The 26,259-nt window shown below is 36.7% G+C and overlaps 2 protein-coding genes across 2 annotated transcripts; both read right to left on the bottom strand.

Moving 5' to 3' along the window:
* Positions 1-2,516: 2,516 nt before the first annotated feature.
* Positions 2,517-5,333, bottom strand: LOC119995489 (glutamine synthetase nodule isozyme-like). The gene is made up of 12 exons (XM_038842002.1): positions 5,166-5,333; positions 4,934-4,973; positions 4,705-4,808; positions 4,564-4,612; positions 4,366-4,472; positions 4,187-4,274; positions 3,965-4,093; positions 3,797-3,871; positions 3,624-3,677; positions 3,453-3,490; positions 3,175-3,334; positions 2,517-2,954 (listed from the first exon to the last, which is right to left on the bottom strand). Exons 1-12 carry the CDS (start codon positions 5,237-5,239, stop codon positions 2,802-2,804), a joined length of 1,071 nt encoding a protein of 356 aa, XP_038697930.1. The 5' UTR covers positions 5,240-5,333; the 3' UTR covers positions 2,517-2,801.
* Positions 5,334-14,981: 9,648 nt separating this feature from the next.
* Positions 14,982-19,248, bottom strand: LOC119995498 (beta-galactosidase-like). The gene is made up of 12 exons (XM_038842019.1): positions 18,991-19,248; positions 18,780-18,892; positions 18,191-18,257; positions 17,756-17,848; positions 17,517-17,660; positions 17,331-17,419; positions 17,132-17,237; positions 16,950-17,037; positions 16,749-16,867; positions 16,474-16,644; positions 16,196-16,377; positions 14,982-16,116 (listed from the first exon to the last, which is right to left on the bottom strand). The coding sequence occupies exons 1-12, from the start codon at positions 19,246-19,248 to the stop codon at positions 15,873-15,875; spliced, it is 1,674 nt and encodes a 557-aa protein (XP_038697947.1). The 3' UTR covers positions 14,982-15,872.
* Between the last annotated feature and the right edge of the window lie 7,011 nt (positions 19,249-26,259).

The raw sequence follows: 26,259 nt of genomic DNA, 5'->3' as shown, positions 1-26,259 counted from the left end.
TCCTGAAGAATGTTGACTCCATTTCCTCCAATCTTTTGTCGACACTTCGTTGCGTCGTGATTTCCGATAGTGTCGTGGTTATATTTGACCATGCACCGATTGTTGGGATAGTTGAAGATGAAGTTGGTATAGGAAACAATGGTGCCATGGATTGTGTCGTTGGCCTTAGAAATTGAGTTGATGTTGATGCCAATGATGATTATGTTTGATGCACAAATCCTGGCAAAGGAACGCTTGCGTTGGAAATTTGCGTTGTTTGCCCATTATTGAGTCGAATAAAAGTACTTGGGATGGTACTTGCAGGAATGGTTCTGGTTATGTGAGGGCTTGAAGGTTGATTCATAAGATCAAGTAGCTTTTGATTTTCTCTTCGAACAGTCAAATTTTCTTGCTCCAACTGTTGGACCCTTCTTTCATGTTCGTCGAAATGTTGAATCAAAGCTTTCATCTTCTCGCTTACCGCATCATCTCGTGAATCTTCTGAGTTTGCCATTGTGATAAAACTATTACCCCCTATCTGGTGCGCCAAATTGTTGATGTAAATTATCGACAATCCAATTGTGGAGAATGAGTGGGTAAATATAAGACAAAACAGAGAGATTTTACGTGGTTCGGCTTTGAGCCTATGTCCACGGTGCAGAATGATCTGGTATTTTATTTCTCTCTTGTTATTACAAAGTAGGTTAGAAATCAACCTCCCCCTCCACTCTCCTAATGAACTCTTTTTATGCTTTTCTTGAGCAGTTACCAGCAGTTGTGGCAGTTTGGAGGAGTTTACGGCAGTTTTGGAGGAGTTTACAGTAGTTTGTAACAGTTTCGGCTGTTACCATTTAACAAGGAACTGCCTTATCTTCGGCTTCGTCCCTTAGTTATTGGTTTGGCCTTATTTGCATCGGCTTCGTACTGCCTTGTTAAGACCAAGTCCTTTTTGGACTGTAAGTTCTGGTCTGATTGTTGTTGAGCTTCGGGGCCCTAGCCTCTTGTTACGTTTTTATATTGTTGGGCTTCGGGGCCTTAGCCTCTGTTGGGCCTTTTTATGTTGTTGGGCTTCGGGGCCTGTTTGTATTTGTATATGGATTGGGTTGAACATGACTCATATAATTTGCTGAGGTTGAATTTGACCCCTACAATGACTAGCCCTCTCCTTTTTGTCCCGTTTCGACAAGCGCAAGACGTGACTTCCCAGGATTGCTTGGACATCGAGTTAATTAGTTTCCTGTTTTTGCATGAACTATTTTGTTTCATAATTAGTTTCCTATTAAGTATAGAATTATGCTAGGGTTTGGTTTGGTTTGTATGGTCATTATATACGTGCCTATTATATCTTCCATGAGACAGTTTTGATTGATTCAATAAAAGCTAGAGACGTTTCTCTAAACCTTCTATCAACTTGGCATTCCTGTGGGAATCAACAAGGCATAGCTTTCTTTGCTCTTGGCTATTCTCTTGCGTGAGGATCAACAAAGCACAAGATTGTGAATTTGCAATTTTACATTCTTTAATACTCTACCGCGTCATCACCTACTTCGAACCCTAAAGCTAAAATCGAAACCCCATAATGGATTCCCACATCAAAAACCCCAAAGTATGAAAACCACCAAATCAAAACCCACATCCAAAATGTCATAACTGAGGCTCAATTGAAAGGAGGAGGAGCTGAGGTGGTTTAGAGAGGGGTTTCAAGGAGGTGTGGTTGTTGGCGCAGAGAAGGATTGATGATGGTGGTGGTGGGAGGTGGTGGTTGGTGGTGGTTGGTGGTGGAGCTTGAAGAAGAGAAGATAGGGTTTGTTATTTTTAATTTAAGTGTTTTATTTTATAAAATCCATGTCACATTTTACATATAGTTTTTATTTTTATGCAAAACAAAGACATGTCACAAATTACCGTTCATATCAACAGTTTTTTATGAAAAATAGATGGAAGTGCTAATGAGATTCATTTGTTGAAGTTGAGGGGTCTCTTTGGCCCGAAAAAAATACAGGGTCTCAATTGATCTTTTTTGATAAGTTTAGGCATTTCTACGATACGTCGATACTTATCCCTTATTTTTATGGTGTAGTACTTCATATTGTGTGGTGGTTTTCTCCACCATGTGTAAATTGTATTTTCATTTGTTTTACGAACCCAACCATATTTTTTTTTGTTCAAAAAAAAATAAAATACAACAAAAAAAAAAGTACATGAAATATTTTTTGTTTTATATCTAACGATCTAGAATTATCATACACTTTTCTTGTTGAATTTGATTTTTGTTAAAACAAAAAATATATCGTTGAGTTCATAAGACAGATCAAAATATAAATATTTTTTTTAAAATTTTTTTAAAAAAGTTTTGAGCAATAAAAGTTAAGACCTCATTTTAAGACCTCATTTTAGGATCTCATGAGAAAATTATTCATGTGTTATGAATCATGAAATTAATTAATGATCAACTCTTTGGTGAAAAGTTGGAATTTGATATTTCACAGTAGTTGTACTATCATCACATAGTAGGTAAATGCAAAAGACACCCAACAAGAAGCACAATGTTCAGCTATTTCTTATAAGAAATAAGAGAGTTTTCATAATTTTGAATAGTAATACAAAGTGCTTGAATTATTGAAACATGAAAGTGGAACCATAAGCCAAGGAAGCAACAAGCCCACCTCAACTCAAAACCACAAAAAGCCAATCCACGAAGCTACACCAAATTGGAATCAAAAGAGAGAGCAAACAACTGCTGACCACTTTTTTTTTCCCTACTAATGCCAAAGTAAGCCAATAACAACAATCTTTGACAGTGAATGTGAGTGGATTAGCACTCATGGCTTCCAGAGGAGGGTGGTTTCTGCAATCATGGATGTTACAATGTATGGATCCATGTTAGAAGCAGGCCTCCTGTCCTCAAAGTATCCCTTCCCTTCCTTCTCTGTGTCTCGGCCAACCCTGATAGACGCCCCACGGTTTGCAACTCCCTGTCAACCAGTGAAAATGTCAATGAAACTACCAAGACCAATCAATTTCTTATCTTTATGTAATAAATGTATATAAGCTTGATCCAGAGAAGCATTTAAGCAGACAATTTGCCAATTCAATCCAAAAAGTGTATATGTACAACCTGAGTATGCTGTGTCTGGTTATATCTTCAAACAATAAGGTTATTCCAGCAAAAGTTATCAAAGTAGGTGTCATTACCCATAGGAAAGTGTTGATGTCAGCTGTTTCATGTCGCCCTGTGAGGCGACGTTCATTGCCTTCTCCGTATGCAGCAATGTGCTCTTTATGCCTCAAGCCTAGTTTTTCAATTGCTTTCTTGATGAGCTCATAGCCTCCATCGCTCCTCATAGACTTGGTGCTGAAGCATTACCCAAAGAGATTGTCAATCAGTAAGACATGAATAGAGCGACCCTTGTAATCATGTTAGCGGTATTAGCAACAAAGGCATTACATAGATATCATGCTTGCATATTTACCTGTAATTAGTATGTGCACCAGCTCCATTCCAATCACCCTGGTTTTAAAAGAATTCAAGTCAATTACACAAGCCGAGCTCCAGAAATTAAATCAAAACTATACGTTTCAAGGCCTTGATTCAAATGGAAATGAAGCAAACGATCGAATCATATTAAGAAAGCAATCTTTACCTTGATTGGCTTGGGATCGAAGGAGAGCACCACCCCAGCAATCTCAGTAATCCTCTGTTTGTACACAAACAAAATGTTAAGGAAACCTAAAGTAGAAATATGGCTTCTAGTGACATTAAACAGCATATTGAATTAGTAACAAAATAATCAAAAACAGGTATCTTAAGTTTCACCTCCAAAATGTAACGAGCAACCCACAGCTCATCAGCAGCAGAGATACCGACAGAAGGGCCAACTTGAAATTCCCACTGCATAGATATGACCAATGATCTAAAATGAGAAAACTAAATTGATTAACTAATAGGAATAGAATAACAAAAGACCAAAAGTTGTCATTTTACTTGGCCTGGCATCACTTCTCCGTTTATCCCGCTTATGTTGATGCCTGCATAAAGACAGGCCTTGTAGTGGGAGTCTACAATGTCCCTCCCAAAGGCTTTGTCAGCCCCAGCACCACAATAGTATGGACCCTGTTACCGTATTAAACGATTTCAACTCATAAATCGGCTAAGAGAACTTAAACGTTCAAAATTGAGGCTCAATAAAAGAGTGAAATTCATTACCTGAGGACCAGGATAACCACCAATCGGCCATCCAATCGGCCACTGAACATCTTTTTGGAGCAAAGTGTACTCTTGTTCAATACCATACCTGACTTACCGAGTTACATGAAAAAAAGTAAATCATACAATCCAAGAAGGAAAAGAAAGAAACAAAAAGTTCTAAGGTTCGGTGATTATACCAAGGTACTTCAGCAACAACATCAGGATGACTGAATATCTTAGCAGCAGCACATCTCTTGTTGGTCGGGATCGGATCTCCAGCCGGGGTGTAAGTATCACACATAACCTAATCCAATTAAATACTCCCAAATAAATTTAAAAAAAAAAAGTGATATAACCAAAAATAATTCATACAACAGAGAAGAGCAAGTACTCACAAGTATATTGTTTCCCCTCCTAAATGGATCCTTGAAAATGGCCTGAGGACTGTTTAATCAAACAAAATAAAATTCATGAAATCCAACACTCTATGATGATGATATTTTACAGTTGATAAGCAAAACAATGAGAATTCTTACTATATGATCACTTCACTATCTTCTCCAGGTGCTTGCCCTGTGCTAGAACCATCATAATTCCACCTGGGAAGCTTTGAAGGATCACTAACTGGTCCGGGAAGAGTCTTTCATATACAACCAAAACAAAAGAGAAAAGATTTGTCATATATTTCACTTTACCAAAATCGCAAAATCCACACAACAAAGCAAGAATATATTTCAATATTTTGAAAATAATAAATTCACTCACCTTTGCTTTGCTTCTCAGGTCCATACCGGAGCCACCGACCCTGCCCAGAAATTAAAGAATTTTGGAAAGAAAATTCAATCTAATAAGGGAGACACAAAAGCTCAAACGAACAAAACCTAAAAATGAAGGAAAATCATTGTAGACAGAGGAAATATTGAGGATAACTGAACCATTCTCGTGCAATCAAGCAGTATTGTTAGTTGATTAATTAAGGGAAGAAGAAGAGACGCACCATATGTACTCAGCGATGATCTTCTCAGTGGAATCCGAGAGATTGAGGTTGAGGAGATCTGAAAGCAGCGACATGTCCACCAACAATCGCACAAAAACAACACTTGCAGTTGAAATCTCTACCTCTGTTTTGTGTTTCTCTGTGATTGTAGAGGTTGAAAGACGGGGGGTTGTGTTGGCTTTATATAGTATTTTTTGAAACAAGAGGGATTTTTTTTTGGCGATGTATTTTATAGAAAGTAAATTAAAAAAAATCGCAATAAAAAAAAATATATTTTATAAATTAATGTAATCATATTTATCTGTTTATTTATTTGAGGTTGGCATTTCATTAGGCTGAAGAGGGAATCTGATCGGTGGGATCCACGTCAGTGTTTGGTTTCTCAGTTGAGTCGGACACACCCAACACTTCTTACCACAAATACTTTGGATAACCCATAGTCTAGGAATTTTGTTAGGCAAATATAAAATGCGACCACTTTCTTACAATTAATTTGAAATACATAGGATCTGAAGTGGGACGCAATGAATGCCACTTATCATTTCATTTATCTAAAGGGATCAATATTTTACAGTCATATTGAAATTTTTAATTTTTGGCTGAGTCATCTCTCGTTAGTCTCCTTACGATTTTTATGGCAAATATAATGTTTATTACTACCTCTGATTAAAAATTGCAACCAAAGTATCTCAAAAACACAGCTCATATACAAATCGAATCACAAAATCTAATCTAACATATACATACATCTCCAAAGTAACTTCGATCCTATCGTCACCATTAAAAAAAAGATAATTAATTTTTTAAAATTTAAAAGATGTATTTGGCAGGGGAGTTGAAATGAAAAGTTTGTTTTACGGTAGGTCATAGACCATACCAGCAAATAAGTATGACAAAATGGTATTTTTCATCCTTCAATTATTGATCAGATTTCATTTTCGTCCCTTATCTCTATTTTTTTTCTCCCTTTCTCATCCTCCAACTATGGAAAAGTGTCTCGTTTGTCCCTCAAATAAATCTGATGACCGAAAAATCCTACGTGACATCCTATTGTTCGTCAGATCAAATTTCTCCTACATGTCACATAAGTGTCACGCAAGCATTTCTTGACCTCAATCTTACTTGAAGGACGAATATGGTGCTTTTCAATAGTTGAGGGACGAAAATGGGAGAAAAAGAAGTTTAGGGATGAAAATGAGAGAAAAAAAAGTTTAGGGACGAAAATGAAACTCATCTCATAGTTGAGGGACGAAAAATATCTTTTGCCAAATAAGTATAATATAAATCAAATCACGATTTGTTAAAGCAATTACAATGGTGTAAATTTGCTGGGGCCAACAAAATGCATTGAAATATGTGTTTTGCTGATGTGGATGGGTATGTTGTTGATGTGACTTGGGCAACAAAATGCATTGGTACAATAATATAAATTTGCTGACTTGCTTTTTGGTGTAATAGAGGTGAAACCCAGTATTTATTTTTGGGACAACAAATTATAACCATTGGAGGCATTTTTTTCCCATGTCATATTAAAAGAGAAAATAAAAGGCATCCATTCCCCCTTAAAATGGAGTCATTTTGGTTGCTCTTAGTGTGGCCCACGACCTCCCTTGCAACCTCCAATGAGATCATTTAAACCAGTGGGTAAGGTGATAGAATCTTCACTCAATTAATGAGATTCGATTTCACGTGCTCCTTGTTTGCGTATGTTGGTGTTCATAATATTATAATATAATATATTTTTTAAAAAAATCAAAATACTAAATTTTAACCCTAAAATTTTAAAATTAAGCTCTAAACCCTAAATTTCAAACCCTAACTCGAAACTATAAACCTTAAACACTAATTTCTAACTCTTAAACTCTAATATGTCATTTTCAAAAAAAGATTTCATGATTTAACATGAATTTTGGGAAGGAATTGGAGGCAAGAATTGGGGCCCCTCCCATCCTATGGTAAGGATGGTGTGTATCATCCTAGTAACTAGGATTTGAATCCTCCTCCTCTATTTCCCCCAAAAAAATTGATAATAGAAAAAAGAAAAAAAAAACTTATCAATATGCTTGGAAAAAATGATGTGCTTTTTTTCCCAAATTTTAATTCAATGTTTTGCATCTCAATTTATTAAAAATTGTGAATTGTTATCGATTATTCATAAATTATGTATGTTCCACATTTGATGCCTTTTGTTTAAATTTAGCTCCAACGTATTAACGAAGTATATCTAATATTATTGAAACGTACAAACTTATGAAGGCTATAAAATATATAATAATATGTAATGTATTGTGTTTTACATGCAAGATTTTCATTAAGAAATTAAAATTTACTAGTTATGTATAGAGGATGGTTCGTTCCGACATGACTTACACAATTCTTTCTCTCAATTGATGCCATTGTATTAGACTTAGGCCATATTTGGCTGCAATGTAAACTCTTTTTTTTTTTTTTTGAAATGGTTGCAATGTAATTTTGATAGATATTTTGATTATAAATTTTATAATATATGTCAAGTATTATTAATGTGATTACTAAAAAAAAGTTAAAATTAAATTAAATTGTCTTGTAATGTGCAGACAATTAGAAACTTTAATATATTTCTTTATTTCAAGAACTATTAGAAGACTTTTTGAGCAGCATGCTGCATGTGTCATACACAGCATGTGTAATACTTTAATTAAAGTGTTCAAATAATTCAGTTGCTGTCTTAAATTATCAAGCTCCTTATTTTCTTGGCTAGAAAGTATCCGCTTCACTTACTTTTCTAGAAGAAATCAAACGTTAGCAGAAGACTGCAATTACAATTAAAAAAAAATCTTCCAAAGATCAAGTATTTACACTGGTGTATATGATGCATTAGGTGACACAGTCTGCACTAACAAACTCCTCTTTATCGATGGGAGGTGGCTCAGTTGATAATCAATAGGATTACGCATATGTGTGTTCAAGATTCGATTCCAACTGCATATATTTCTCAGTAGCATTTAAAAAAAAAAAAAGAGTTCCTCTTTTCTTTTATTTTTTTTAACTAAGAACAACATCATATAAATTTATCATTTGAACATATGATATAAATATAAATTTGGATCGTCAACAGGGGCGAAGCTACCCTTACCCATGTTGCCCCCCCTCAAATTTTTTTTAATACCCCTAGTTATATACTAATTTACATAAAAGACCTCCTTGAATTTTCAATTGGGACGCCCTAGTTATAAAAAAATGATTCTCATGGTTGAAGCAAGAAGACATGTGACAATTATTTTGTACTTTCGAATGTATAATTAATAAATAAAACCAAAAAAAATTCTGAGGGCTCTGCTCCGGACCCCCACTTAACTTTGCCTACCCCAATATAAAATCTTTTGTCCATCAATGCGACCCCCCTCATACAAAGTCCTGACTTCACCCCTGATCGTCAAACTCGTGACAAAAATTTCTCATTTGATGACAAGATAAGTTGAGCGAAACTGAACGCACAACAAAATAGATTCATTTCTTAGCCAATTTTATAATTCCAAGGAACCGTTATCCAATCATTTAAATAATTTATTGGAATTAATAATTAATCTTGATAATATGTCATCCAACTCTTGCGACCATTGATTGATCTATCAGGTCAGTAATGGGACTTTTTTGTTTGCTTCCTTATAATTGTTGGAAGCCACAAAGGTCACAAATAACAAGGATAGATATTAGGTTATCCTGAAAAGCCAAGTTTGAAATTAATGATAATGACTTGTCCTATTTTTCTTTCTTCAAATTTGTTTGTTCTACAAATTAATTGGCTGAAATAATCAAAACTTAATCAATTAGGGTTAATTTAATGTGTGTTTGCTACTTCTACTCCTGGCTTCACATCAGCTTATTCTATGTACAAGTTATTATCATTATTAATTAATTGATTAATATATTGAAACCCAATTAATTAAATTTTTTCGTATTTTTGTTTCTTTGTGTGAAAGGGATAATGAGTGGGACAAGAGAAGAGATTCATCACAAACAACAAAATTGACTTGGACCATTTGGTTTGCAGTCGCTACCATTTGTTTGTTTTTTTCACTTGTCCTTCCAAGACTTCCTAGGGTACACAAAAAATGTCAATAATATCTTTCCATTATTTTGGCTTCGTTAAAATCGCCCCATCAATTAATATGTAAATCATTCAATATCACTTCCATCTGTTTTTTTTTTTGTGCATTTTTTTGGTGATATAAAAGTGGATTTAGTTATTGGTATATATAATTTTATTAGGAATATAGTTAAAAGCATAGCTTATGAAACAAAAAGAAAAAGAAGAAATATTTAGTTAATTAATGAATACCCAACGAACAACGTATTCCATATTGATGATGTGCAAATCTGGTTTGTCTTACAAACGTTTCATGTTGATCCAAACTATACGGATTTCGGTGTTGCTGGTGAAGATTCTGAATTGAAATATGAACAAATGAAAGCTACATAGTCTCCCTAAGGTGTTTTCCTTGGAAAAGGCACTATGATGCTTAATTCAACAAAACAGGAAGAGAAAAAGTAAGAACTCTTAAGAAAAACACGGAAGTCGTGAATGAATCTTTTACTTCACCGTAGCCCCTTTATATAATACTTGGAATAGTTCTACTTCTATTTGGAGCGTGATGTCTTTTGTTAGAATTAGAAAACTTCTTCTTTTGATGTTCTCGTAGATTTAGAAGTATGCTTCTTAACAATTTCTTATGTATTTCGGAGTTGCTATATGTCCAAGCCTTACGATCGAGATGTGCTCCTCGGAGTCGAGTTACATTCAGCTGTGGAGATCTTTCCCTTTTATGATCATCAAGGTCATGCCAAGATGTGGTTTGCCGAGATGTATCTCTGAGTGTCTGTTTTGAGGGTGTCACGTGATAGTTTTAGAATGGTAGGTGAATTTGGTATCGTCACATATATTTGTTTGGCATGGATTCAACCTTCAGGCCTAATTTTTCATTTTTCTAAACTGAAATAACTTTGAGGTTATATTTTGTTCTTATTTTCACAACCTGAAAAGAAAAAAAAAAAAAGAAGAATTCTAAAGTTGAGTTGAAACATATATGGGTGGACATTATGGTGTTGGTGATAAGGAATAATATATGTATTCGGCAGGCTTTTGGCATAATTCGCAACACTAGTTGTCTCAAGTGATGGAATCTGGTGCCATTTGTGCAGGCTTTATAAATCGATGGATACAAAGAATTAAGACTCTCCGTTGGTGGCTGCAGCAGCCGCGTACATTCTTACATCCTCATATGGAACATATTCCTCCTGCCTCCTGATGACTAGATATCCAAAACCAATATTGTTTTTAGGACAAATAATTAATTCATTTCCTCTCGTTGCTCTTCTTGTTGTTGGAACTTGACTAGGCCATTGATGTATTAATTTGGCACACTTGTCGTAGGATCTGACACTATTTCTGTTGTTGCAAGAGGTTTGATAGGATCCAACTCTCATACGAAATCCATTCATGTTTCAAGTTGGGCGTTGAAAATCCTAGTCGTCACTCACATCAAATATATTGTCCGCTTTGAGTTGTCCGGTTCCTGTGAATACATCGGAGTCGCATGGCTTTATTTCTCCTTAGCTAGTAAGTGGGTCAATGCCCAATCCACTTAATTAGGAAAAATGCCTCTTATGTGTAGTAGGAACTTGAGCAAGCTTATGTATCACATGGTTATGCCAAACCCAACAAATGGACAGGTAGAGGTTAGGCCCGTTTTTTAACTGGACCACCCAACCGATGTGATATTCTTACACTCACCCGCACTTGTTGGGTTTGGCATAACCTTGTTGGGTCTGGCGGGGCTAGGTTATGCCAAACCCAACAAAACCCAACAAATGGACAGGTAGAGGTTAGACCCGTTTTTTAACTGGGCCACCCAACCGATGTTGAAAATCCCAAGCCGACCGAGACATGCTCCAATACTATGTTGAAAATGCCAAGCCCTCACTCACATCAAAGATATTGTCCGTTTTGAGTTGTCCGGTTCCTGTGAATACATCGGAGTCGCATGACTTTATTTCTCCTTAGCTAGTAAGTGGGTCAATGCCCAATCCACTTAATTAGGAAAAATGCCTCTTATGTGTAGTAGGAACTTGAGCAAGCTTATGTATCATATGGTTATGCCAAACCCAACAAATGGACAGGTAGAGGTTAGGCCCGTTTTTTAACTGGACCACCCAACCGATGTGATATTCTTACACTCACCCACACTTGTTGGGTTTGGCATAACCTTGTTGGGTCTGGCGGGGCTAGGTTATGCCAAACCCAACAAAACCCAACAAATGGACAGGTAGAGGTTAGACCCGTTTTTTAACTGGACCACCCAACCGATGTTGAAAATCCCAAGCCGACCGAGACAAGCTCCAATACTATGTTGAAAATGCCAAGCCCTCACTCACATCAAAGATATTGTCCGACCGATGTTGAAAATCCCAAGCCGACCGAGACAAGCTCCAATACTATGTTGAAAATGCCAAGCCCTCACTCACATCAAAGATATTGTCCGTTTTGAGTTGTCTGGTTCCCATAGATACATCATTTTGTTTTTTCTTAACTAACAAGTGGGCCAAGGCCCAACTCACTTAACTAGGGAAAATGCCTCTTATTTATGGTAGATACTTGGATAAACTTATATACCACATGATTGCACATCACCTAATCGATGTGGTATTCTTACATTGGGTTTATTGTGATTTTTGTTCTCTCATCTGCAAATGGTGCGGGCATCTATAGGTGCGCAAGTTGAGATTCTTCTAATTCCACCACCATTGGTGGAGGTGATGGTTGTGAAAAAAAACTCACACTCGCCATGTAGACCTTTTTTGGCTGCACAATATCTGCATAGAATATATTCTTTTGAAAAAAAAAAGTGTATTGAATGGATTAAGGTCCCATAAGACCTTTGAGGTCCCAAAACATATTAAGATTCACATGATACTTGATATCTATATTACTCCCTAAAGCTAAAAGTGAAATCCTTAATACATATAGGTGTTTTAATTTTTGTGACATGTACTTTTTCAATTAAAAATATATTTAATTAAATATTATTACAAGTTTGATTTATGAAAAGAGTTAGAATGCTAATTTAATTAAAATACAATTTTTAATGCTCAAAATATGGTGATGATTTTTTTTCCTTTATTTATCTTGACTTTTGTAATTTTAAATAATTAGATTATTTAAATTTTGATTCTTCAAATAGTAAGGATAAGATAATTGAAATTTCTTTTCTCGTAATATAAATTTATTTAAAGAAATTTGGGTTATCGCAAATTTATTCAAAGTATATAGTTCCTCCATCATTAACCTGGGATTTAGCTTCACTTCTACTTAAAATTTAATAAGGAATTCGCTTTCGAGAAAGTCATTTTGGGAGAAACCGGATGGCCTATGGGCTTTGGTGGTATAAGATTTTTTTTATTGCAGGGGAAGGGGATTAGGGAGGCTCGAAGTCGTGACTTGTATGAAATTTCACATATATGAGTGTCATCTGAACTACTCGTAACTCTTTTGGTGGTATACGATTGATATCAATTAAAACCACAAAACATCCAACCTTTTGTCCCGTCAACCAAAATCCTGGCGAGAAATTGATGAAGAAATAATTTTCCGGGATAAATATGACAATTGGAACTCTTGAAGGCCTAAAATTGAACAAATGATTTGATGACAAGCAGGCCAAGTAGGCCCATAAACTCTATTGGGCTGATCAGTAAAAGCCCAAGCCCACAAACACTTGATACCACTCCATGATTCCCGGCAGTCGCATTCAATCCCTAGCTAGTACATCTCTTGAGCCAATTTTCATTCCATTTTAGCTTTGAGAGGAGAAAGAAGAAGAATCCAAAGCTTTCATGGAAGAAATCAAGACCAGATGCATTCCGGAGAGGATTTGGTGGTGACGGAAATACTTCCTTGGCTTCCAGTGAAAGCATTGATAAGATTCAGGTGCGTATGCAAATCATGGTGTAATCTTTTCAGAAATGAAGATTTTATCATAGAGCACTATCGCAGACAAACCACTCTTAATAATGAAAGTGTAATAGTGAACCATAGTGTCAGTGGTAGGAACTGTACATCCTTTTTATCGTTCAACGAAGACGGCCAAATCAGGATCCAGGAACGTATTTGTGCTCCATTTGCTGGGTGCTTTATCGATAGCCCAACAGTTTTTGGTCTCTGTAATGGGGTATTTTGTCTATGTGATGCTTCGGGTACGATTGTCCTTTGGAATCCTGCTTGCAGAGAGTTCAAGCGACTCCCTTTACCTTCAATGTGTGATTTTGACGGTTGTATCTTTTACAGCATTGGGTTTGGTTTTGATTCCGAAACTAATGAATACAAAGTATTAAGATTTTCTTGTGATCCAACTGAGAATGATGAGAATCCAAAGAAGTGGGTTGAATTATACTCTTTAAAGAGTGATTCTTGGAGAGAGATACCTTATCCAAGAGAGATGCTTTCTACTGAGGTGGAACTCTAGATGTTAGACTGTTCAATGTGTTCATTAATGGAGTATGTTATTGGTGGGTATATGGCGCTCATGGTCAATGGATCCTGTCCTTTGACATGTCATCTGAGGTTTTTGAAATTATGCAGCTGCCTAAATTCCGATTTGCTCGCTATATTGCTAAACTTTTTGTGTTACATGGATCTCTTGCCGTTTTTCGTTACACACACCCTAATTCAAAACAATCACAGATACTTTGATATATTGGTTATGACTGAGCAAGGAACAAAAAAGTCTTGGGAAAAACTCTGGATAATCGACTCATGTGGTATGCTTGGGAGACCAATAGGATTTTTGAAGAATGGTGAAGTGTGTTTTGAAGATTCAAATAGGCAGTTAGTCTTGTATGACCCTAGTACTAAAGAGGTGAAGGATCTTCAACTTGATGGGGCTAAACTTTATAATTTCTCACAAGTTCTGTACTATGTTGAGAGTCTAGTTCGAATCAATGGTAGACGGGAGGATGAGGATGAAGCTATTATTCGGACAAAGCCTCATGGGTAAAACCAGAAAACAGATGAACGAGTACATTTAAAAAGCCTTTATCTCGACCTTACTGTAGTTTATTTTTGTTTTGCTAGAATGCAATTATGTTGACTCTTTTGTGTGTCTGGTCATTGTTTGGATCACTTGCTTGCTGATTGCCTTTATCTCGACTTTATTGTAGTTTATTTTTATTTTGCTAGAATGCAATTGTGTCGACTCTTATCTTACGTTATGTGTTTCTGGTCATTGTTTTGATCACTTGCTGCTTGTATTGAAATTTATCATTCCCTAATTATTCTGTTATTCATGTCAAATATGGTCATGCTCACCTCACACTCATGCTCATTCAATTATGAATCAAATGCCTTGTTATAATACCTGTGAGTATACCCTAACCATCCCGCAGCTCTCTTTTAGTAATATGTATATTAAGTACACATCAGAAGCGTAGTGATTGTCCAATATATTCCGCCTGAAGTGATGGCAACATCATGGAAGAATAGAGACCATCTGCCTGTGCTTTTGGTGAAGTTGCCTCCCAAGTTGGTCACTCCAAATGTTGTTTAACTAACTAAACAAACACTTTTTCCCATGACATTATCATCCGAGCCTTATCCTAAATTATTTGGGTATTTGGGGTCGACAAACATTCATGTGAAACCAAGAAAATTAAAACCTTCAACCGATGAATCGTCGTAGTGGTGGTGTTAATATGAGTTTAAGGTAATCCCTCATTGTGGAAAACACTATTTCTGTGGTTCTGATCCCACAATTGGTTACATTCAATATGGAAGAACTGACATCAAGTAAGTTTCACAGTCCCTGTAGTCACACTCGAAGGGTCTCCTCCAAATTCTTCAAACAAAATCAATGTGTTTTCACCATTGTTGTTAAGGAAAGACCTTGGGACATGGTACCTGAAACAACATTTCTCTCTTATGGGACCAACTGTCTTGCAATGATTTTCAATGTGTTTCACTAAATAAACCATATAATTTCATTACCATCTTTGCGAAGGATTGCCGCAGTTTTTCATACATTTCTGATCATTGTAAGGTCCGCGATAGTCGCATGTGTCGCTGCAGCCATTGGTTTCAGCAATCTGCGTAGGCCAGTACCGGCCAATGCTCTTCCCGTTCACCCAGGCATGTCCCTTTCCCATGCCTTGTAAGTCCATTACAACAGGTAATGTCCCAATAGGAGCCTCGAAGGATGCCTAGACACAATAGTATTGCAAACTAGTTTAGTCTTCTAGCCAACTCAGACAGAAAGGTTCTGAGAAATGAGTCCAGATAACATACCTTATACCATGTCATGGGTCTGCTTGTAGGAAGCGACTCTGAGCTTCTCCATTGGTTACTTTGAGGGGATTTGGGATCATAGAAATGCTTAGCCTCGCCATGCAACCCTACCTAAATACAAAAGGAGTGATATATATGTATATACACACATAATGCATCACATTTTGGAATCAAAATCTGGAAATTGATCCCCTGACGCGATACCTTGTAGGACCAAACGTTAGACGTCAAGTCGATTATTGTATTACCCTTTACGTTGTTTACGACTAATATAACCAGGCCTTCTACAATTCCTGTAGGTTTCTTATCAAAATATTCTCCATCACTCTGTACACAAGAAGCCAGTAAGATTAAAGCCAACATATACATCAGAATTTATGAACCATTTTTTGCTAGAAACGTACCGCCAATCCAACAGTGGCACTAAGTAGAGCTATGGTGTTTTCCCCTAGTTTCAGAGAAATAAGCCTTTCAAACACAAAGCCATAGTCATTGCCCTCTACTGAATGAACATTATCAGCTTTCTTGTAAAATTGGGAACCTATTAGCTTCTGGTTGACATAGGCATGGAGAACTTGACCTCTTGTGCTGACATGGAGAGTCGCCTCTTTCAAAGAATCCTCATTGATATTGACACTGTGACAAGAATACTAATTATAAGTATATGTTTTATAATGTAAAAATGCAGCAGAGGAGAGACATGTGTATTGATTACCTAGTCATGTACCACAAGTAGTCACTTTTGTCAGATGTTGCTTTCTTTTGGTCAAGAAGCTCTGGTGCTGTAAATGTACCCTTTCCTTGGAGGGTGTCTTCCATGGGTTCTGGTGTCCAAGTCCACTTCAGCTTTGGAGAATCTTCACTATATCCACTGTAATGTTCGGTTGGGGTTGTAACCTGTATATATATATAGAGTTTGTCACTTGAGCCGACAAAACCAAAATCGTTTAACTTGTTTTTTTCTTAGCATTGACAAATTAATTGTTCTCCTACCTTTGCAGTGTTGTAGATTTCTGTGTTGCAATTCTGAAGGACACTGACAGACCAAGCAGGCACAGAGAATTTGCCATCGTTGTGCACGTCTACATTAGCGTCTACTTTCTCGTTCGAATTGCTCAAGAAACAAAATCTCTCCCCGGTAACATCATCCGCGTACATAGTCAGCTGATAATTACACAACAAAAGCATGTATTCTTGTTAATCCTCGAATCGTTTTACTTCAACGTGCATAATACTAATCTTGATCTGATGCTAGTTTTATCTCTTACATGAACACCAGCACCAAATTCCTTGGTTTTTGGCTTGCTGTTGGTAAGCAATTTTTCCCCTATTTTAATAGCTGCATGAAGCTGCTCCAAGTGCCCCCATTTTGGTTGATTCAAGTTACCTGAAATAATCGTAAACTCGCTTCAGGATCAATTGCAGAACTTTGGTTTGATGTAGAATTAGAAAATGAAAAGATTTATTACCATATTCATCTAGAGGTGCATCGTAATCATATGATGTTACATAAAATGGACCTCCTGATGAGCGTCCGAAGTTTGTTCCTCCATGATACTGTAATTCAGGGGAATAAAGATGGTAAACCATGTCATTTGAATGCATTGTGTGTGTATATATATATGTATGTATATGTATGCATTGAACTAACCATATAATAGTTATTGAGGACACCACCAGTTTGGAAAAGGAGAGCAACTGAATATGCCAAGTCTTGAGCAGTTCTGTAAGGGTCTCTGCCTCCCCATCTCTTGAACCTGAGAAGAAATACAAAGTTCTCTAGAATCTTATGAATATGGTCATTTTGTGAGCATAATATGATAAGTTGGTTAAGAAACAAGATGTCTAACCATCCAGTCCAGTTTTCAGTGAACATTTTTGGGCCTTTTGGATTGTGGGGTGTGAAGTGGTGACAGTAGAAGCCATTGCATGTGTTAATCTGCAAATAATGGAATTCTAACATATCGAATTCCTAGTGACCGGGTTCAAATCCCTCCTCCCCATTTCAAAAAAAGAAAAAAGGAACGAAGTTGTACTATTGGGTGTGGAGCATCATTTTGCTGGCACATAATCCATGGGACACCAATATCTTGGGCAACAGCCATTTCTGCACACCACTTTACGTACTCCTTTCCGGCTTCTCCATAGCCTTTCATCACATTTCCATACTCATTCTCAATCTGCTAAATTCAAAATCTAATATCAAAAAAAAAAAAAAAAAACCCTAAAGAAGAGATTTTGGTCCTACTTGATGAATTCATGAAACAAAATGAACCTGTGCAATAATTATGGGTCCTCCTTGTGGTGCAAAGAGCTCGGCTTCCTTGCACATGTCCACAATCTTAGTGGTGAAAATTTCCATTTCATTCTGTGAGCAAAAGAATTGGATGTTAAGAAGTCCCATCCCAATCACATACATGATATTGACCGCTTTAGGTTTACTAGTCTCCGCGGATACATCAGACTCGCACAACTTTTTTTCTCCTAAGCTCAGCAAGTGGGCTTAGCTCAACTCAATTAAACCTAGGAAAAGGACGCTTGTATGTGAAGGGGGGCTCACTGTTATGAAACCACATCTTTTGACTTTTACCAATTGTTGTGGGACAATAACAAGTCGTAAGATTGGAGACCCTCAAATTTAATGGACATTATTAATGCTATGTATGTTAGTTAAACATCTACAGAAGTCTATGAAAGTTGAAAGAAAAACCTTGTAGATTTCATTGTTTGTCCTGAGTTCAATTCCTGGTTTGTTGTGAAGCCACACTGGAAAACCTCTACAAGAGAAACATATATATATTTAGTCACTCTCAATGATTACATTAGTTATATAGTTTTTATGACATGGTAATTTGCATGCCAATAGAAACTTGAGAGTTCGTCTTTTCCTTTCTTTAGTAAAAGGCAGTGTACAACTCAGTCAAGGCCTCGTAGTCAGTTTAAGACGGGTGTGTCAGGATACCTACAGTCTACAGTTTTCTGCTGTTTCAGTCAGTGTCATCCAATTTGATTACTAGAGTAAAAAAAAACCATATCGAACAACCCTGATTGAAACGATGATCACAATGAACACCCCTGATTGAAACTGTAAGGCCACCCACTGTAGGAGCCCTTAACTCCTAAGATGGGTGAGGTTGGTTGTACAACCAAGTCCAATAAAGGTGCTACAATAGTGCAATGTCACGTCATTGCCATTAAACATGGACAAAAGACTAGTGTGTCCAAAAGAAAAAAGTTCAGTGCACACATATGTGGGTGTTAACTACTAGGTACAAGGAGAAAGGTTGGATAATACCCACCCGTAATTCCATTCGGCGCAAATATAAGGACCAATGCGAAGGATGGCATAAAGTCCGGCTTCTTGAATTAACTGGAAAAATTTTATGAAGTCTAGGTTTCCGGAGAAATCATACTGTTTGCCGATCATCAAAGAGAAGAACAAGAAAGTTAGCTAGAATATCTTGATCTTATTTCGAAGTAATACTAGCTATAAATATAGTTTTTTCACACCTGGCGAGGACGAGGCTCGTGTAGATCCCAAAAGACGTATGATTCAATGGCGTCGAGGCCACCTTCCTTCGCCTTGTTGATCAAATCCGGCCACATTTCAGGGGTGCTTCGCGGATAGTGGATTGCACCGGAAAAGATTATCTTCCTCTCCCCATTGATGATTATAGCATTTGAGTCATATTCAACTGTTGTAGCAATATTAGAAGAAGAAAAAGAAGAAGAAAGCAAAGCTAAACCTGCGATGAAAAAAACCAACATGTCTTTTAGATGAGAAAGAAATAATTCAGGGAGATTGTTAGTTCAAACTATGAGAAAAACCCACTTGTTTATCACATATGCTAAATCAACATATGGAATTTTCGAAGCATCCAATACCAATGTTGTTGGTGTTAACTGGAAAAACCTATGTGTTTATTGCATATGCGAAACTGATATAGTGAACTTTCGGAGAAACCAATACCAATGTTGTTGGTGTTAGGCTGTTAGCTGGATTGATGTTGTGGTCTAGTGGTTGGAGGGTTATTCCAAGTACAGCTATATAGGTCCTCTATGATGGATCGTACTTAACACAAGAGGGGGGGTGAATTGTGTTCCCAAATTCCGATAGGAATCTCTTTTTATAATTTAAAAGGAAATCAATGTCAATTAACAATTAGCACACAAATTTGAACTCTAATGATTATCCTAATCAACATTCATTTCAATGCAAGATGTGATACAATATGGTGAATGATCAATTATCAAATAATCAAGGAATTGCAAAAACAGATTTTTTCAAACAACACATTGCACACAGATTTTACAACTCAAATTTCACCTAGCAAATCGAGTCAGAATTCAATGAAATTTGGTATGCAGTATCACAACACCGTAATGAATACTATATCAAAAATTCAGATTAAAATTCAAAGTTTAGCTATGTGAACAGTGCACGGACAGACTAGTGGTTCAGAAAATTCTGCAATCAAAACACTTAATCAATCAACAAGCAAGCAATGCAATCAAGAAAGTCCACACAGCAATTTATAGTAGTTCGGAGACTCTTCTCCTACATCTACTACCTAGGTTCACCAACCTAGGATTTTCCAACCTCCACTAAGGATGTGGTTTTCTCAAGAGCTCCACAAAACTCACAAGGGTTTTTAGGTCACCCTTAAAACTGAAGATTTCAAGACAATCTTCAAACTTTACAACCAAGGGTTTCAAGCACTCCCTTAAACTCAACCTCAACAAGGTTTTTGCCCAATGAAGGGACTTTTACAAGTGTTCGGTATAAATGGTTCACTCAAGGTTTGCACTAAGCAAATAGGGTTGAGGAACACTCAAGAATCACAATATCACCTCACGGGTTGGATAGAAAATGAAGAATAATGAGGATTTTCGAATCTGAAAATAAGAAGCCAAATGAGAAGCACTCCCTCTTTGCAAAAGCAAAATAGTGAGGAAGCCTTTAGAGTGGCTTGGGTAGAAGCTTGGATTCAATGGCACAAACTAGCTTGGAAGCTTTGAGAACAACAATTTCTTCAATGTAATTTTGGCTTCTCCAAGTTGGAATGAGGAAGAACCCCTCTTTATAATTTACCAAGCTCTTGTGATTTCCACCATTGGATCTTTTTCTATCTTCAAATCTCGACCTTCAATTACATGTGCAAATCTTGGCCATTGAATGAATAGATCATTAAATCTTGACCTTACAATATGTAGCCGTTGCACTTGCATTATTTTCCAAGTCTAGCTTTCCAAGATTTGAGTTGTCATGTGCACTTGCAGCCATCTTTGACAATTTGATCAAACTTGCACCAAATCTTGACCTTGGTATCTCCAACAATTTTGTCATCTTTGACCATTTGATCAAACTTACACCAAATCTTGGCCTTGGTATCTCCAATGATTTCCTACAAAATGTGTAGCAACTTGCAACAATCTTTGACTCCAAAAATCAAGTAAGATCTTCTTTTAAATCAAAAATTGCAAGCAAGAATATGGTCTTATGCACAACCATTGGATTCACCTTTTAAATGGTCATCTTAACCCTTCAAGTCTTGTTGTAATCTGATCCATTCATAATTCAAAACAATTCAATCTCAGCCATAGATTAGTGTACCGTTGGAGCTTGTAGTCTTCAAGAATATCTTCATAATCTAAGTCTTGTCTAGTTGCAAAATATACTTTCTCATCTCTTACAAATTTCAACCATTGCATTTGTCCTTTACCTTCATCAATTTTCTTCTCACAAAAATCTTATCATTGACCTCAATAAAGGAAGCATGTGCAAGATCTTGTTTGATGAAGATAAGAGATCCTTCACATGACCAAACATGTCCCTCCAATCTTGACTTCAAACTCTGAATTTGGCAGCACCAATATATCCATATTATACAGCCCTAAGGCTAGTTCCAATCATCAATCAAAATGCCTTAGTGGAAGGTTGATGAACATAGGTTTTTCTTGGTTTTCTAGAGATCCAAGCTCATACTTGAAAACCGGACTTCAATTCACTTGAGCAAACTGAATTCTGAGTGATATAACATCCTCATGATGATTAACCTACAAAGAAATAGGAGGTAGAACTCCCCCAATTGCATGTAAGCTCAAAGAGCTTCATATAGAGCGCATAGGTTAATTACATTAGAAAAACAACCCAGAAAATTCGTATTACTGCATGATAAATCATTTTATATATATTAGAATGTCCACATAAAATTTCATAACAATCGGAAATCGTTTGGTCACTCAACCAAGCAAATAAGTCACTAATAGTGAAACCGATAAATTCTAAGTGTAAATTCAATGTTATTTTGCAAACTCAGTGTAAATGACATTTTCTCTTGAACTTTACTAAGTCAAATATGTTCATAGTGATGAAACTAAGATGCACACGAAATTTCATTTAAATCGGAGTTCATTTGGTTCACTACGTTCACAAAGAACACATATGCACAAAATTAGGTAAAACCTAGTTTTGGCGGAATTTAAGCATATGACCAAATATATATGTGATGCACTTAATTTCTCATGATTATAGTCCTAGAACATATATTAAACCTTCATGTGCATGTGGTTCAAGTTTCAAGTAATTTGGACCTAAGTAAGATAAATTATGATCATTAGAAGATTAATACCCTAACTTAGTCCATGTATATTTATTTTCAAAACTTAATTTCCAGCACTATCTCAAAAATATATAGATACCAAATTCACATAGAGATATGCATAAGCCTTCATTTGTATATGCACAATTAAGATATTAAACAATTAACCAAATAACCATTTAAGCATGTTTTCTAGCATTTTAGGATATGTTCAAGTCAAGCATGCTCACACACATTTTAGTATACAATCATACACAATCATCAAAAACACAATGTTGACTAGACACTAAGTCTTGGTCCAACACTCTATGTTGAATGACTTGCATAAGTTACTAATTATGTTTGGTTATGTTAGTTTAATGTTATTTATGTTTTTACTTATTTGTCCTCATGGCCAGGGGTAGTTGTTCTCTTTGTAATATTGTTGGAATATGTATTCAGATTTTCTCTTTGTAAGAAGTTAAGACAGTAAGTACTACTGAAGAAGAAGAAACCCTAGATCTGTGTTGATCTTGGATCCATAGTGTTCATTGCTCTGTGGTGTCTATTGTTCTGTGAGTGTCCATTGTCTAGTTATTTAGCCTAACAGTGGTATTGGAGCAGGACGTAAGCCTGGACTATGACTCACCGTGAAGACATGGCATCATCGAGTGACCGATCGTTGATTCCAGTGTTCACCGGCGACGATTATACCTCCTGGAAGGTACAGATGAAGACTTTCCTGATGTCAGAAAGATTATGGAATATTTTGGCTCATGGCTACCAGGAGTCCACTGATGACAACACTCTGACTACTGCTGCAAAGAAAGAGCTTGAGATCACCAGAATGTCGAATGCGAAGGTGTTGTCCAGGTTGCAAAATGGTGTTGAAGGCACGATCTTCCCACGAATTATTAAAGCTTCTCAGGCTAATGAGGCTTGGGATATCCTTGCTAAAGAATTTGAAGGAGATAGCCGCACAATAGTTATCAAGCTACAAAATTTAAGATGTGAATTTGAGAATTTGCGGATGCAGGAGAAAGAAGTTGTGAAGGACTTCTACAATAAGGTTGTAGATGTTGTGAATAAGATGCGGACATTAGGTGAGGAACTACCTGATCAGAAAGTAGTTCAAAAAATGTTGATAAGTTTGCCTGAGAGGTATGATGTTGTGGTAGCTGCCATAGAGGAATCTAAAGACTTAGCTGTGTTGAAACCTGAGGAACTCGTTGGCTCCTTGGAAGCGCATGAACAAAGAAGACAGAGGCGTGGAGAAAATACTCAATCTATGGAGTCAGCTTTTCAAGCCAAACTTACTTTTAAAGATGACTCAAAAAGGGGGAAGCGGACTCATTGGAAGGGTCCTGAAAAAGGTACTAGTTCCAGTAGTTTTAATGATACTAGTTCTTCTGGAAATGGAAAGTTATGTGATGTATGTAAAAGGGTGGGCCATTTGGCTTATGAGTACTGGCATAAGGGTAAACCATAGCGTCATCACTGTAAGAAGTTTGACCATATTCAAAAATATTGTCGTTTTAAAACTGAAAGTAAAGCAAATTTTGTTGAAGCAAGCTCTGATCAGGAGGAAAATTTGTTTTATGCAACTGAATCTGCATTAGTGTCTAAGACAACAGTTTGGTACTTGGATAGTGGTTGTAGCAAACATATGTCTGGCAGTGAAGTTTTGTTTGACTGTATTCAACCTAGTGTTTCAACCATAATCAGATTGGGGAATGGTGAAGTGGTAGAATCAAAGGGTAAAGGAAGAGTGAAGATAGCAACTAATAGGGGAATCAAGTATATCAATGATGTGTTGTATGTTCCAGCTCTGAGAAAAAATTTGCTCAGTGCGGGGCAGATGATGGAGCATGGATATAAATTACTGTTTCAAAATGGTGGGTGTATGATCTATCACAGGGAGAATACAGAAAAGGAGATGATGTTCGTTCCTATGAAAGATCATAGGAACTTCATGCTAGATTTTAAGTCTGATGAGCTAGTGGCATTTAAGACTGGAACAGAAAAGGATGTGAATACTCAGTTGTGGCACAGAAGATTTTGTCACTTCAATGGTGCAGATCTTAAGATGTTATATCACAAAGAGATGGTCCGGGATCTTCCTTGTATCACAGACTTGGAAGGAGTTTGTGAAAGCTATCTTATGGGAAAGCAACCCAGAAAATCGTTTCCAAAGGAAGGGACTTGGAGAGCAGTTTCCATTTTGGAGTTAATCCATACAGATTTGTGTGGACCAATGCAAGTTCCATCCATAAATCACTGTAGATATTTTTTGACATTCATAGATGATTTTTCAAGAATGATTTGGGTATATTTTTTGAAGGAGAAATCTGAGACATTTTCTGTTTTCAGAGATTTAAGGCTCTTGTGGAGAAAGAAAGTGGAAGACAAATCAAGAAAATCAGAAGTGACAAGGGAGAAGAGTACACATCTACTAGATTTGAGCAGTTTTGTCTAAATGAAGGGATTACTAAGCAACTTACTGCAGGTTTTAGTCCTCAGCAGAATGGGGTGGCAGAGAGGAAGAATAGGACTATCATAGAGATGGCTAGGGCTATGTTAGCTGAGAAGAAAATACCAAATGAGTATTGGGCAGAAGTTGTGAACATTGCTGTGTATACTTTGAATTTATGGCCAACCAAGGCAGTTATTGACATGACTCCTTCAGAGGCTTGGTCAGGAAGGAAAGCTTCTGTGGGGCATCGTAGGGTTTTTGGGAGCTTATGCTATGCTCACATACCTTCTGATAAGAGGTCAAAACTAGATAAGAAGAGCAGAAAATGTATATTTGTTGGTATAGTAGTAGCTCAAAGGCTTACAGAATACTGGATGTTGAAACACTAAAGCTGCTCATTAGTAGAGATGTGATTTTTGACGAAGATTCCAAGCTGAACTTTGATGATCTGACCAAAGCTGCTGATAGCATTTCTTTGTTTATAGGGGGAGATGTGTCGACTCCTACTGATATACCAACAGCAGAACAAGATTCTAATCTTGAGGCTCTTAATGACACTGGTCTATTGAATACTGAAAGTGAAAGTGAAGTTGATGGTGGGGATGAAAATGAATCTGATCAAATGAATATTGGGTTTGACAGTGATGGTGAGACTGATTCTGATGAAGCTCCCAGAAGAATGAGAAGTCTAGCACATGTGTATGAAACTTGTAATTTGACAGTTGTGGAGCCTGAGCATTTCAGTGAAGCAAAGACAGATCCTGTGTGGTGTCAAGCTATGTAGGAAGAAATTAACATGATTGTGAAGAACAATACACGGGAGCTAGTCTCTAGACCAGTTGGTAGAGATATTGTTGGCGTGAAATGGATATATAAAGTGAAGTTAAATGCTAATGAAAGTGTTTAGAAATACAAAGCTAGGTTTGTTGCGAGAGGTTTTTCACAAAAGCCTGGTGTGGACTTTCAAGAGACATTTGCTCCTGTAGCTAGACTTGAAACAGTGAGACTTATTTTGTCTGTTGCAGCTCAAAGCAAATGGAAAATTCATCAGTTTGATGTAAAATCTGCTTTTCTAAATGGCACTTCTAGAGGAGGAAGTGTATGTAGCACAACCTGAAGGTTTTTTGGTGGTAGGTGAAGAAGAAAAAGTGTATAGACTGAAGAAAGCTCTTTATAGGCTCAAGCAATCGCCAAGAGCTTGGTATGCAGAGGTGGACAGCTTCTTTAAAGGGAAAGGTCTTCAGAAAAGTAGAAATGAAGGGACATTGTACACTCAGAGAAAAGGTAAGTCAATATTGGTTGTGTCCATATATGTTGATGATTTGATTATCACAGGAGACAACGAGGAGATGATTTAGAAATTCAAAACTCACATGATGGAGGGTTATGAGATGAATGAGTTGGGGATGTTGAAGTATTTTTTAGGAATTGAAGTTGATCAATGTAGTGATGGTATATTCATTTCTCAAACAAGTTATGCTAAGAAAGTCCTTGAGAGGCATAATCTGCTTGATTGCAATTCTGTAGTTGTGCCTCTGATAGCAAATGCAAAATATTGTGCTAAAGAAAGTGATGAAGAAGTTGATGCTGGTGCTTACAGAAGCTTGGTGGGAAGTTTACTGTATCTTACTACCACAAGACCTGATTTAATGTTTGTTGCTAGCCTGCTGTCCAGGTACATGCAGAATCCTAGTCAGATATTCTATATTTCTTTTTTTCTAGGAC

The sequence above is a fragment of the Tripterygium wilfordii genome, chromosome 3 (genome assembly GCF_013401445.1).
Source record: "Tripterygium wilfordii isolate XIE 37 chromosome 3, ASM1340144v1, whole genome shotgun sequence".
Taxonomy (NCBI): Eukaryota; Viridiplantae; Streptophyta; class Magnoliopsida; order Celastrales; family Celastraceae; genus Tripterygium; species Tripterygium wilfordii.
The sequence above is the reverse complement of the archived record's forward strand: the minus strand, read 5'-3'. Positions and strand labels throughout refer to the sequence as shown.